General features: G+C 38.5%; 1 protein-coding gene across 5 annotated transcripts in view; it reads left to right on the plus strand.

Moving 5' to 3' along the window:
* The window catches only part of pknox2 (pbx/knotted 1 homeobox 2), a 73734-nt gene that overhangs the window by 35492 nt on the left and 23653 nt on the right, over window positions 1-14589 (plus strand). For all 5 annotated transcript variants that reach the window (XM_026942049.3, XM_026942046.3, XM_034312915.2 and 2 more), the window contains one exon: window positions 11885-11993. In XM_026942049.3, coding sequence (XP_026797850.1) covers window positions 11907-11993 — 87 coding nt within the window. In that variant the 5' untranslated portion in view covers window positions 11885-11906. The remainder of the gene's footprint in view (window positions 1-11884; window positions 11994-14589) is intronic.

A 14589-nucleotide genomic window follows, 5' to 3' on the forward strand; every position in this document is an offset into this window, starting at 1 on the left:
TCTCATTATCTTGCCACGCTCATTTTGCCTCTACGCTGGACTCTTTCTCTTATTGTTTGTTCCTTCTTTCCAGGTGATATTCATTCACCCTTAACTTTTTTGCCAGCAGTCAGGCGTGATCAACACAGAATTGTAAAACTCAAGTTGTACAATTTCTAGAGTTCGCAGGGCAGCTCTATGAAGCTTTTTTTGATATCTAAATTTCCCCATGATTCGTAGCAGAAACCGGGTTTGTATTTACAGTCATAATGTTGTTTACATTGACAGCCATAGGTGGCAAGGGGAATTGTATTGTGTATTTAGCAGAAAATAAAATGAAATTAGTAGATGATATGAGGCTATGGCTGGAGGCTAAATAAAGTGGGAGCATGGTATTCCATATGCTATATCGGCATTGTCGCATATTAGTGGATAATATGGAAATATCCGGTTTCATACAGGCTGTGTGATCAGTTTCATCTACCTTTGGGCCATAGCCTCATATCATCTACCAAGAATGTAAGCTTAGGAAATAGAAAAGAAATGAAGAAAAAAAAATTCCCTTTTCTCATCAGTGTGTATCAGCAGTATTCAAAACACATGCTTTCAATGAAGCAACCAAACACTGTTGTTTTCTTTGATATCTAATATAATAATAGTACATGGTGTTTTCTATGTGAAATCATTACACTTAATGTAAAAGCTCAATATTTGGTACACTTTAAAAATTTTGTACACTTGAATTTTTGCCACACACAAAAAAAACACATTATAACACATTATATAAATTAATCCATTACTTTCCTGTCATATTGATGATATTGTTATTTATGCAACAGTTAGCTCTGGTCTGATCTGATTGGAGAAGCGGCGTTCCAAGAGTGCTGATGTTAATATAACAGCACTGGTACATTTCACTGTTTGTATCACTCTGCTTGTCTCTGTTTACTACATAAAATAAGAATTCGAGCAATAGTTTGTTACATTGAAACCGTTACTACACTTACTATGTCTGTCAAGTCAACACTCTATCCCACTATGGCTTCTTTGGGAACTATTTTCATTGACGGAGCAAAAATAAACAAAATATTTGCATATTGTGTTGGAAATTACTCAATATTAATTTCTTGTTTATAGAAATGTTGTATAAAAGCAATATCACACTCGAAATCGTGCTGTTATAATAAATATCAGCACTGATGCTGTGCTGATATTCAATACAACAGCACTCTTGCTTGTAGGATACTACTTAATTATTCCTTTTTCCATCAAAGCTTAATATGAGACCACACACACAGTAGATAATGAACTCCTACACGACATGAAAATTGTGGGTGGGAAGCGTTAGTGGAGCAAATACCATGGAGTGGATAAATCTTTCTGCCTTGACTAATTAAGCATTCACATTCAGCATACAATTTCACTTCTCTTATATAATCAAATGTGACAAAATGGATTAACTTAGTGTCCTTGCTGGCTTCTTCAATGTGTCTGGAGTTAGATCATAACAGAGCAACCAGAAATAGAAAAATGGAAAAGGCGTCATGGCAGCGCCCATTGGCCTTTCAAGAAACTTTATGATACATGTGAAGCTGAGAGTTCTAGGACTTGGTGGTTCTCACTGTGTATTTCTCTTCTTAACCTGTTGGTCTCGTAGTAATTGGCAAAATATCTGACAATTCACAAGGATCAATACAAGTTGGTTAAAGTCTATCTGAGAAGGATGGTGTATGTGTAAAATGATCTGTGTGTAATGTCCCACAATAGCTAGGTTTACATGCAGCCTAATAAGCTGTTAATGACTGAAAAACATTCAGGTATATACACACGAGTAACCCAACTAAGGCAAATACGAGTGAAGTGTTGTATCTGATTGAACAAGATGGCCAGTCAGTTTAATTACCAATAAATTGAAGCATAGCAATGGAAAACTTTCACAATCTTTGCATTCATTCTGCATATACTTTTGCATATACAATGCACACTGACTAACAGTGACTAACATTTAAAATTGTTCTTGTTCATGTTACACATTTTAAAAGATTTAAAAATAATTCTGTTTGCATTTCTGCCTCACAGCCCATAGGTCCCCAGGTCGATCGTGATCTCAGATTACTGTCTCTGTGTAGTTTTGCACGTTCTCCCTGTGTGCGTGTGGGTTTCCTCTGGGTTCCCCGGTTTCCACTTCTGAAAAAACATGCCAGTTGGTGAATTTAGCTATGCTAAATTGCCCCTGGGAGTGAATGAGTGGTGAATGCGTGTGTGTGTGCGTGTGTGTGTGTGTGTGTGTGTGTGTGCTTGGTGCCCAGTAATGGCATGGCATCCTATCCAGGGTGTATTCCCACTCTTCTGGATCCACTGTGACAATTCAAGATTGAACTGAGAATTATTGGGACATGAATGCTTCTTCTTACCTTCTTTTCAATAAAAACATTTGACATTTTGCTGATATTGATATTTTTTAAGTCTTGTTAAAGCACGCTGAATAACATTGAGGCTGTAATGCTGACAATACATGGATGTACATTTGACTTTCAAGTTCTGAGTTTATAAACAGTTTGCTTGAACTCTCAAAAATCTTTGTACATATAGCCAATGACTATTTCTTCTGGTAACATCATTGCATAAAGTATTACGGCTTATTTTGACATACACATACAATCAGTCCAAGTTTTTACATAAGCTGTAATGTATTTATTCTGTGCCTGCAGTTCCATTTCCTCTCAGGACTTAATAGCCTGCTGCCTTAAAGCTTCTCTCACTAAGGATAACACTTTAACCTGCCTCATGGCCTGTGGTCATTGAAACAACTGTATTCCTGTCTGTCTCTCTGACTTCTCAACTCTCTCCCTCTCTCCCTCTCTCTCTCTCTGTTATACCCGTAAGTTACTATAGGGCATCTGTGGTGTTAACCTCTTCACCACATGTGCTCCATGGTGATAATTCGATCCTCTTGGCTGGTCCATGTGTACGCGCCTGCTGTGGCATTTTCTATCGGTTCTCTTTTGAAACCGAACACTAAACTCTTCATTATGAGTCTGCTGACAATCAGAGCGCTCAGAGTCTCTGTGTGATAATCTCCCTTCTCATTAGCCCCCTATTGCTTCTCTCTCTTTCACTATCTCTCTCTGTCTCTCTCCATCTCCATGCAAACAAACACATATACACACATAGATGCTCACAAAGTGAGATGCACACTTTTCAAGTGAGGAATGGGACAGCAATGCTTTGCATGAAGAGCACCCGTTCTGTAATCCTACTGTCACTAGCGTGCCCTACTGCCAAGGCCATGCTGTTCTCTCACGTATCTCACAGGTTTTTTTTTTTTCTCTGACTCTCTCCCTACCTACCTGTCCCACTTTCTCCAACCAGCCCTGATTGTCTTACCTCCTCACACCCGCCTCCCCCCTTCCCCCCACTACTCTCTTTCTGTGGTCCAGACCCATGGTTTTCCGAAAGCAGACCTTCGGTTGTGGCCCATTTCCCAGCAAAGGCGCCGTATTCCATTAACATCCAAGCAGTGGAAATTGATTGATGGCAAATTAAGTGGGTAGAAAATCTGTTGGAAAAAGCGTCTGTTTCCATCAGTCAGTGAGTCACTAACCAAAAGCCATCTTCACTGGTGTGATGAGTTGGAGAGGGCTATGTTTTGACGTTTTGACATTGGGCTTGGTTTAACACAAACCACTTCTGTTGTCACCAATCACTGGTTGTCGAGCCAAAATCTGGCTAAGTGACATGGAGCTGGCGTGCTGGTGCTAAGATTAGGAGGTATCCATTTAAAAAAAGACCATGCCGATGGAGACAGAGATAAAGCCTCTACTGTCCCTATACCGTATCTCAGCTCGACATGAGAGCACTGGGGAATGATTTGACAGCAAAACTCTTGAAGATTACCCTCCCTCTACGCGAGAGCTGGAGCTCCAATTTCAGTGGCATTCCAGCCCTCAATATTCCGATTTTTATCAGCTCAGAGAGGAAATGTGAGCGCTGTGTGTCAACCACGGGACGCGCCACACTCTAACTCTGAGACCCACACACGGTACACCAGAGACCTTTAGAAAGGACAAACATAAAAGTCTTTGTGTTTTAGATAAAGAGAACTAATTAATAAAGAATGCAATCTTGGCTTATTTTGCATTCTTGTATTTAGGCAATTAAAATGAGCTTCTGCGAGGAATCAAGCCATATTTGTACTTTATATTATATTGCCTTGTTGTATGTTGCTTACCACTAATTGGTGTCAGACCCCACATATTGCATCCTACATTAGCCTGAATACCAGTGCATTTTAAATTATAAATATTAAATACAAATAAATAAGTTTGCCATGTATCCAAATATGTACAGAAATTTGTTCACACACGAGTGGGCTGCCAGCCAAACCAAATTTATAGACTAGTTCTAATAACATTTTAACTTCTGTGTCAGGCACTTCATCTATTTAATACACTGATGGTCTTTTAATTTGAAGTATTTCGCTCTGATACAGTATGTATCATACAGTATATTTGAGAGTGCTGCAGCTCACAATGTTCCAGCAATTCCACTGGATCCCAAAATGTTCCAGAAGGAACTGGTGAATGAGAATAGAAACTGTGAATGAGCAAGAACCCCAACAATGACAGCCGACGAGTCCTGAATACGCAGTGTGGCTGCATGTCTCTTTTCCTCTAGCAGGGTGCCAGGAAAGCTGTTTAAAATAAACCAGAGGATATCCTTAATGCTCCCGTCTCCTCGTCAGCAGCACTTAAAAAGCCTGGATGAAACGACTTTATTGAATGCACCTCATTAATTTGCTCCATCCATTTATACAATACGCATTGTTTGCTTTAAAGTTTTTACAAGAGAAATCTGATGGTAAACATGCAAATTCGTCTTTTTTTTGTACTTTCATCCTCGCTATGCTTGTGCATTCTATTGAGGAAATGCTAATTATAATAAAAGCTTTTAGCTATGCTAATGAGGTCATTTGCATGCGATCCATCAGGCTGGGGGGAATTACAAAATTTCACTACACGCAAAGTTTTGAAGGCACCCATTTTCGACGAAGACTTTAATCTAATTTTAAAAAGCAGGCCACAGCACAATCATTTCCAGATCTGCTACATCCAAACAATCATTAGCATAAACACAAAGGAAACAGAAATTGGAGATAGATTGGATGACTGGTGCAGTGATCTCCTCTTTGTAGATGCTGTCTGGGTATTTCACACCCGTGCATTGATCTTATTGTAACATCTTTTGAGCTACAGATCACTGAAGCTAGGCAACTGTTTCGAAACAAGAAATATTTTATTTATAACAAATAGTATGTTTGTTTTTAAGTGTTTTTGGCAGGGCCTGAGCAGCTGCATGCATCCATTTTGCACATCTGTTTTGGTGTATTTATGCTTTTTATGCTGTGTTTTTTTTTTCTTTTTATGAGTACAACATATTTAATCCCCTACCTGCAACTCATACAGGTTAATGAGCAGTGCTGGGATTTTGTGTGTATGTGTATGTGTGTGTGTGTGGCCTGGGGCCTTGGGCTGGACCCACAACCTCTATGCAAGGCTTCTCTTTTCCCTCCTTTCACTTTTCCCTCTCCTTCCTCCCCACAACTCCCTTTCGTTTCTGTCTCAGCCCCCCCACGTCGCACCGTGCGCTCCGCAAATGGGCCCACACTCTGGCCTCTAATGGAGCAGATACATTCAGACGGGCTGCTTTATTTATGCACGTTAGAGAAGCCCTGATTCAAGACATTAAGATTCATGATATTTGGGCGTTCGCAACGCGCTCGCTGTTTTAATATTATTCATTGCGTTCCCCCGCAGGATCTGCAGCTGGCAGACTTCCGAGCAGGTTATGCTGAAGGAAAGCCGGAAAAATGGCAATCGGACACTCTTCTGGCTTAGTGTGCGCACGCCTTAAATCTATGATCCTTATATTTATCAGATTGTGTCTCCTGCTCAGCTGAGAAGCAGGTGATGAGTGAAGTATTTTTTTTATTAAGTGTTGCAAACATTCGGTCTCTGTATAAGCCCGTGAGTATGTTCAGAACAAGTTGATCTCTGTTGTTGCTATAATCTGTCCATCTGTGTGTAAGTACACAGATATAAAGCTCTTGACAGATGTGAAATTTGGCGTGGTGACAGAGAGACGGTCTGTGCATGATAAACGGGCTCTATAAACACTAAAACCACTTCCTCCTGCACTCCAGGATTCCTGTGTAGCAAACTTCCCAAACTTACTTAAGATAAGTGTTTGCCTTTCATGCCTCAATAAAAATGATAATATGAACAAGAGGGAGCTGGTCTGAGATTATCATTCTTCCTCGTTTGATACAGATAGATTCGGCATTTCCACTGCTTTTCATTTTGCTAGAGGGAGGCCAAGGCCCAAAGGAATTGAATATCTCAGTGCTAATCTAAGACCTAACTTCCTCACATCCACAGATTTATGTTTATTTGGATACAAATCCTTAATTGGCACCACAGGAGCTTGCGTCTTACTCGGAGGAAGGTCCTGATTTCCCTGTATGCATATGATACTTGTGATACTCGAGATAATCAGTCCTCTTTACACTGTGTTTGTTTTACATTTTGTTGAAATATATACACAATTTGCCTGTGTTCAGCAGTATATAATCTTTTTGTATATTGAACATAGATTGAAGAGACAGGACAAGATGTTCAGCTGTGCCCCAGTAGTCATGGTCGTTTTTTAATTACTGTTTAATTAAGAAGCTCAAAAAGGGTGAGAGGCAGACTTACTGACCCAGTCAGACATTGGTTCATTACTTTTGTCGATAGCTGTTCTCCCCAAGTCGCTTGTCTGAATGATCTTCAGTGATCAGACGGGGTAATGATCGACGCTGAAGGGTCAGATGGCGCTACGTTATCGACCAGCAGCCGTACAGTTTAGCTGGTTACTGTCTTTAGAGCGTCTCTGATTCTGAATTTAGCTCTGCATTCGGATACTTTTAGTGAGTCATCTCTATAAAAACTTCACAATGCCTCTGACCTCACAGTGATTATAAAAAAAAGATGTTATCCTAACGATTATCTCTGTGAGAGATAATTGAGTTAAATTTATTCCGGTTGAATTTATTTGGAGTGAATCCAATCGAATCGAATCAAATCGAAATGATTCTAATTCAGAATCGAACTCAGAATCAAACTGATTTAAACATACTGAATGGAATGGAATTGAATCAATATCAAATCACATTGATTCTAATTCACCAGAATCAATCTGAATTAATTTGAAACAAAATAGTCATATCAAATTGAAATGAAGGAGAGTGTTCTTGCTGAGTGTGACTTACGGTACAGGAACGATGTGTACCATGAACAAATCATCCAAAAATCGCTTCATACACAAGAAACTACAATCAGTGAACTGTTACAGAAAAGGGGAGTCATAAACATCAGGCAAGTGAGTCAGACAGTGTTCCAGAGCTTTTAATGCCATTCACAACACTCTGATTAGACACCAAATTTCCTCCCTTTGCTCCACATTCATGAGCTTTTGATGTTGCTTCATGCATAATTCTGCATTCTGTTTTCTTTATTTCCCTTTTCACACACTGTTCTCCTTGGCAAAATTAACAGCAAGTGGTTTTATGTAGCATACATGTAATCTGGAGGTTCTCCTGTAGCAATTTCCTGTGCTTCCCTGCAGTGGTGTTCTCACACTATATGCAGGTACGTGATATAGAGGTTAACTGTGTCTGTGTGTGTGTGTGTGTGTGTGTGTGTGTGTGTGGTGGTTTAGAGGGAAGGGTGTCATGTGTACGATGTTCTCACTGGTCACATGTCTGTTTAGTCCATTAAGTTAATGGCAGGAGTGAGTGATAGCTGTGGTGTGTCAATGGATAGGGTTGATATGTTGTTATCGGTCAGTAAACTGAGATCAATAATGAGCTTGTCATGTCTGTGAGACGTGACGCATTTTAAAAGGGTAAACTGCATAGCTTAATCAGGGCACGCCCTTTACCCTGATAGACCACATGATGACCCGGGAGATCTCCTAAATCATTATAAAGTGTATGTGTATTTATGCATGCATGTGTGTGTGTGTGTGTGTGTGAAAACACTGGTGGCTGTGTATTATTACAGAGCTGTAGTGTTAGGTAGTGTGTTACTCAAGGGAGTGAGACTTGAGAGGCCTCCTAAAGTACTGCGCAATAATTGGAATAGCTTTATCTTTAGTCTCATCAATTAATGTGCAATTTTCCATTTAATTACCAACTCGCTCCCAAAATTTGCAATTAAAATGAGGAGAGATAACAGTGAAGATGCCTTTTGGCTGATAGCACTTGGAATGAGAACACAGGCTTAGTGTGTAATCAGTATACAAATCACACATACACACAACATCCTCAATTTGTATGATTTGGATGAGGTTCATAAAATATGCAACGCTGAGCCAGAATCTAATTTGGGCTGGAAGATTCTTCACGTTCCTACAAAGTCCTACATAAAACAGTTAGAGTACATACAGAGGTGCTGATAGTGACTGCCCTAAATCCCTGTGTGTGTGTGTGTGTGTGTGTGTGTGAGTGACTGTATGAGAAAGATATCCATAAATAGCTAGTAGTTTGTGTTGGCCTGCTCTGTTCTTTTCCACACATGGTGACCAGGATGAGAAAAAAACTGAAAGGCAGAAGGAGAGGAAGAGTGCCTGAGAGAGAGACAGTCTTAATGCTGTTTCTACAATGTTGTATAAGGAGAGACAGATTTGTCTGGCAGATTTGCCTTGACTCACAGGTCTGCTTTCTTGAACATTCCCACTCCCTTGTGCACGACTTTTTTTTTTTTTAGATATGAATTATCTCTGCCTCAACTGGATCGTGTACTTGCTCTGTTCTTTGACAGTAATTGAAGAGACAGACAGCCAAAGGCAGTTCCTGAGCTACAGAGTGCCAGTAAACCTGTCTCATGGGAGGGCCTCACAGAAGCGAAACTATATAGGTCATAATTTATAGCGAAGTGTATTGTCTTTAAAGTAATTACAGCTACCACGATCAATAGAGAAGGTTGCACTTTTATAATTCATATCATTTGTCACCTTTCCTGTCATCATCATTCTGAAAACAAGATAAATAAACTTGAAATAATAATCCCCACTGCAACCATTCTGATACATGACAACATAGAGGAATATAAAGCTTTCACTTTCTATATATATATATATATATATATATATATATATATATATATATATATATATATATATATATATATATATATATATATATATATGATGCATCCTTCTGTCACATTGTTTATTACCTTGTTTATTTTCACACTCATATCTCTATCCGAGTCTTCCAAGCCGCCTGCTCAGGTGATCCTGTGAGCCTTGGGTCTTATTTTGCATAAATCACAAACCACAATTGCTGCTTTTTTTAGATGTGGAAATTGTGCGCTCTAATTTTTTTGATGCACACAATTAATCTTGCAGCCCCACAAGACAGTGTGTTTAGGCGCTGCATCTCAAACTAGGTGTGGATCCAAGTAGACTGTAAAACCAGGGAATACTTTTCCATGAGCAGTGAGTTATTTATTGTGTAAATGCTCCGAGCACAAGGCCTGCGCATGGACGATGCATGGGTTTAGAGATCTGGATGTGGTTAAGGACCATGTGTTTATTTGTACGACACTAAACTCTATTTGATGAGTGAAGGAAGATAGTTTGTTATATGGAAAAATCAATATGGCATATAGAGGTCTTTGAACGGAGTGGTCCTGTAATGTTTACATGACAATCAGCATGAATATACAGCCAATTACAGATCTATAAAAGAGAAATTTATGGAATTTCCACGGTAAGACTGTGCAGAACTGGGTTAAGAAATAGTGCGTATGTTTTTCTGTAGAATTACAGAATATGTGACAAAATGCAAGAAAACATTCTTTTATTTAAAGAGGTATGATAGTAGCTATAGTTGCAGGTCAAGTAGTCCATTTTTATGAAGAAAAAAATACCACATGAAAGTCAAAAGAAGCTGTTTTTGCAACTACACTCCTTTTTTTTGAAAATTTTATTTTTAATAAGACAACATGCTATATACCCAAAACTAAGATTTTGTATAGTAGTCATCCATACCAGTTAATTTTAGTTCACGATGTCATCTGCACATTTCAGTTCAGCACTGGTTTGATTTGACATCACATCATCTTTATGCTAATAGATAATAATAATTTGACATCAGCTAAGTTGTCCTCCTGTTCATATGAGCATGCATGTGTAGAGAGAGATTTAGGGCATATGAGGCACTGTGTTAATCTCAGAATGGGTGTATCATGTAGGGGGCTGGAGGTTCATATGGGGCACCGTGGGCCCAATTATCTATAACAGGGATGTTGTAGCATGCACCATCCCCTGAGCCTGTCCTGCCACACCCTGCAGCAAATACTCCTACGACAACACAGCTAATGAGCTCCTGATTGGTTTGTTGCTGCTATGTTTACCTGTAGAAAACACACACCCCAGTTAAAGCTTTAAAATAGACCAGCTATTTTTTTCTGGAATAACAAGATCACAGAATTAATATTTTATGCTCATATCAGATGAAGTTTGAAGAGAGGGAAGACTTTGCATAGTGTGTTGTTTAGTAGCTACAATGTAGGTTAAAAAAACACACCTACTGTAAATCTGTTATATTGATCTCAAACCTTTTGCAGCCAGCGGCCCTTTAACTGTAAAATAAATTCCACAGACCCAGTCAGTACACTCATTTCATTAATATTTTGGCTATTTATTGGAGTCGTATAGCTTTTTATTACTGAACTTTCATTGAGGATTGGATTAAAGCCATTCAATTCAAAATCCAGACAATCAGCTAATAACTATAAGAAGTTTATAGTAAATATGACTTACATTTGTGTATGTATTTGTGTGGGTTGTGATTTTCATTGCTTTAACAAACCACAGACCTTCTGGCTATGATTAACAGACTTGTGGTGGTCCCCAGACCCCAATTTGAGAGCCACTGATCTGAAGGGAATAACTTAATACCAGCCAGTTGGCATGTAATTAAGCTCTGAAAAACAAAATATATGTACTGCAGAGCAGGGGTTCTCAAAGTTTTGCAGGCAAAGACCCCTTTAACTAAAAAAAATAAAATAAAAAAAAAAAATCAGTGGACTTATCAATAGAGCTTTATTTTACAAACATAATCCAAGTATTCCAATATTAGGCTCATTATTTCAATGTATAGGCTTAGTTAATTTTGATTAATTGAGGTTATATAAACCTCAATTAATCAAAATTTTCTTACAGTGTGATTTCCACAGAAAGTTTTACGATTTTGAAACATTTAAACCAAAGAAAGTAAATGTTATATCTTAACTTAATCTCTCTCTCTATATGTAAGAGAGATTAAGTTAAGATATAAGATAGATTATATAAGAGAGAGAGCGATTGAACATTTACTTTCTTTGGTTTAAATGTTTCACAATCGTAAAACTTTCTGTAATTTCCACCACTGTAAGAAAATTTTTAACAAAATCTTGGACTCATGGAGGACCCCACTTTGTATATTGTCTGTATAAAAGATAGACACAGCTTTTATCTTTTATCACTTAGAATCTAATTTCTCACACGAGCCAAAGCTACTGTTCAGTTTTAGACCATTTGTGTAAGGGGTGATCAGAGCGAAAGAGCTCTATAAACACAGCTCTTTCATAAGTACAGCAGCACCTGGTGGTGGCTCCTGAATTCTAACTGCATTGGACATGTTTCAGGTAAATATCCTGCTGAACTGACTTTTTGCTCCACCAGTGACTGGCTGCTGAATCCAATTTCAGGTCCAATAGTTTGTTACCAGTTATTTGACCTTTTGTTGGAATGAAAGCACTCATTTATTACTGTTTGTTGATGTGATACTGATCTGGGGTCGATTTATCTCTTGCAGGGTCTCCATGTGAAGCTCTCCCATGATGCAACATGTGCCTCCAGCACCAACACTGACAATGATGGCCACACAGAGCGTCCCACCACCATCCTATCAAGAGAGCCAACAGGTCAGTCATCAAACTACTACTACTACTACTAATAATAATAATAACAATAATAATAATATAGTCAATAAGCAAAATGAAAATATCATACGATCATTCTAACAAATTAAGCTAAGGAATGAAATGTGAAGTCTGTACTTGGTTTAGGGTGAATCAGAGGCTCATTTGATCACAGTTTAAATTCTAATGTATGCTCCAGTAAATAGTAAAAAATAGTAAATACAGTTTTGAATGTAGCAGTTTCAATCTTAATGATAGCTTGGCTAACATTTAAAGTAAATGCTTGGCTAACATTTTACTTAAATGTAGTGATCATAAGGCTGCATGACATCACTGTAATACTCTTATGACAACTAATATAAACCTACATACACTTATAAAAACACTGCTTCTATCAGTTCTTAAATGAAAACTCCACAGTGAAACCAATTAAATATGTTTATATTGAAATATTTGTGATGTGCTTGGTGTCACATTGCACATGGTTAGTGCATTGTTAGTGAATTGTTGTTTTATTGTTAGCATTGTTAGTACAAGAAAAAAAAATCCACTGATTTCAAACAGAAGGGATAACAGTCAGGCTTTATCGTTAGCAAAAAAGTTTCTTTTTTTTACTCTTCATTTTCTAGCAATGTTCAAAATCATATTGAGTGGAAATACAACATAGACATAGTGAAGATACTGGACCCAAAGTACCAGAATGTAATGCAGCTACAGACACAATTATGTTGAGTTATGACAGAGACTCAGCTTAGCTAGTTAGTGAGCTACGAGATGACAAGTACAGTGGTATTGATTGAGGACGGGGGTATTAGCAAGAAATTTTTGGAAGCTGATATGTTTGAGCAGAGTATACAGATGAGGAGGTGAGAGAGCTGGGCAGACTGAAGGACTAAAGCACTGCTGCACTGGTCATTTTAGGTAGAGGTGATTTTCTATGAAACAATTTTAAACCAAAAGTCAACATAAAATAAATCTTTTGCACAACTGAAGGTCACATACTGATTGTAAATATTGACATACAAGTAATTTTGGGTGAATTTTTCCTTTAAGTGACATTGATAACACTTGAGTCTGACACTCAATGTGCTGACACACATTTTTTGTTGACATGTTATGAACTTTTTTGGCTGACTTACTTTAGAACTTCATGAAAACTTTTCTCTGTTGTGAACAATATACACAACATTATTTTCTAAAAAATTTTCTAAGCATAAATATGAAACTAATTTTACTTCGAGGCCATGGACACTTTGAGCTGCAATGTCAGTTCTCATTATGTCACAACATACAATAAGCTAGCGCAGAAAGAGTCATAACACAACCATAACAACAATCTGGAAGTTGACATGGGGGTTATAGCAACTTAACATCAAAATGGACAACAGCAGTCTTTTTAAATAAGTCTCTTTATTATATATTTAGGCTTATGTCATAAATGAATTAAGGAATTTTAAGGGATTTTTTAATTAAAGGAATTAAGTCATGCAGGCCTAAGAGCATCAGTCTTAATTAAAGTGTTACCAAAACTGTTACTAAAAAAATCATGGGCTTGCGTAACAGAAAAAAAAAATCTATGGCATTGGTCAAGCAAAATTGGTCATGCTCTGTGGAGAGCTGGCATACTCTCTGTCCCCTGTCAGTCAGAGTGACACTTGCCAATCATGTGCATCTGTGAGTTGCAGAAATGAGCAGTTATGACTATGCTTCACGTGTGTTCAATGTAGAAGATGAGCGGCAGTTTGAAAAGATGCTGCGGCTGGCTTCAAGTCTCTTGGAGGAAGCAGATGCTAGCCTTCATTCTCCCTGGTTGTGTGCTGTCATGTGATAGGGGAGAGCTAGATAGTGGGTGGGAACTGGCAAATGACCAAATTTGGAGAAAAAAGGAGTAAAAAAAATCTTGAAGTCAAAAAACTCAGCTTGAAGTCAGCATTAAAATACACAGGGGAAATTTCAGTTCAGTTTCCAGAAACCTTGTATCAGCCTTACTTGGCTATTTTCAAACCATAAACATTGCTTTTCTTTGCTTTTGGTGTTAGCATTTTTTTTAAAAAAAATATGCTTATGTGTCCCCAGTCTTTCTGCTCCCAAGTGACTCAGGTCAGGTCTAGAATTCTCACATATTTACCAGGCCAAGCTCATTTCAGAGCTATAATGCTAACTCTGTTAGACGCAAATGAGAAGGAATAAAGGTTCTCCATCCCGCTACATCACCTGTGTCAATCTCAGGTCCTGGAGGGCCACAGCCCTGCACAAATGAGTGCTTCTCTATTCAAACACACTGAATGAGGGCCCTGGGTAATTAGCTGATGAGTTGAATTGAGTGTGTTAAATGAGGTAGAATGCTAGACTCTGTACAGCTGTGGCCCTCCAGGACTGAAAACCGACATCATATCCAGGTAAAGAGCCTGTAGTCAGGGACGACCTACTATATCAGGTCATCACCTACCTTGTTCTTAGCATGTGTGAAGGGAGAGAAGTTCATCACCGTGCCTCCTTCTCCTCTTCCCTGTCTAACTAGTGCATCCCTACACCCTGAGGATTAGTGCTGGGGGAGAGTGGAACGCAGCACTCTGATGGAGACATGCAAATGAGAGCT

Source organism: Pangasianodon hypophthalmus, chromosome 17, assembly GCF_027358585.1.
Source record: "Pangasianodon hypophthalmus isolate fPanHyp1 chromosome 17, fPanHyp1.pri, whole genome shotgun sequence".
NCBI classification, from domain to species: Eukaryota; Metazoa; Chordata; class Actinopteri; order Siluriformes; family Pangasiidae; genus Pangasianodon; species Pangasianodon hypophthalmus.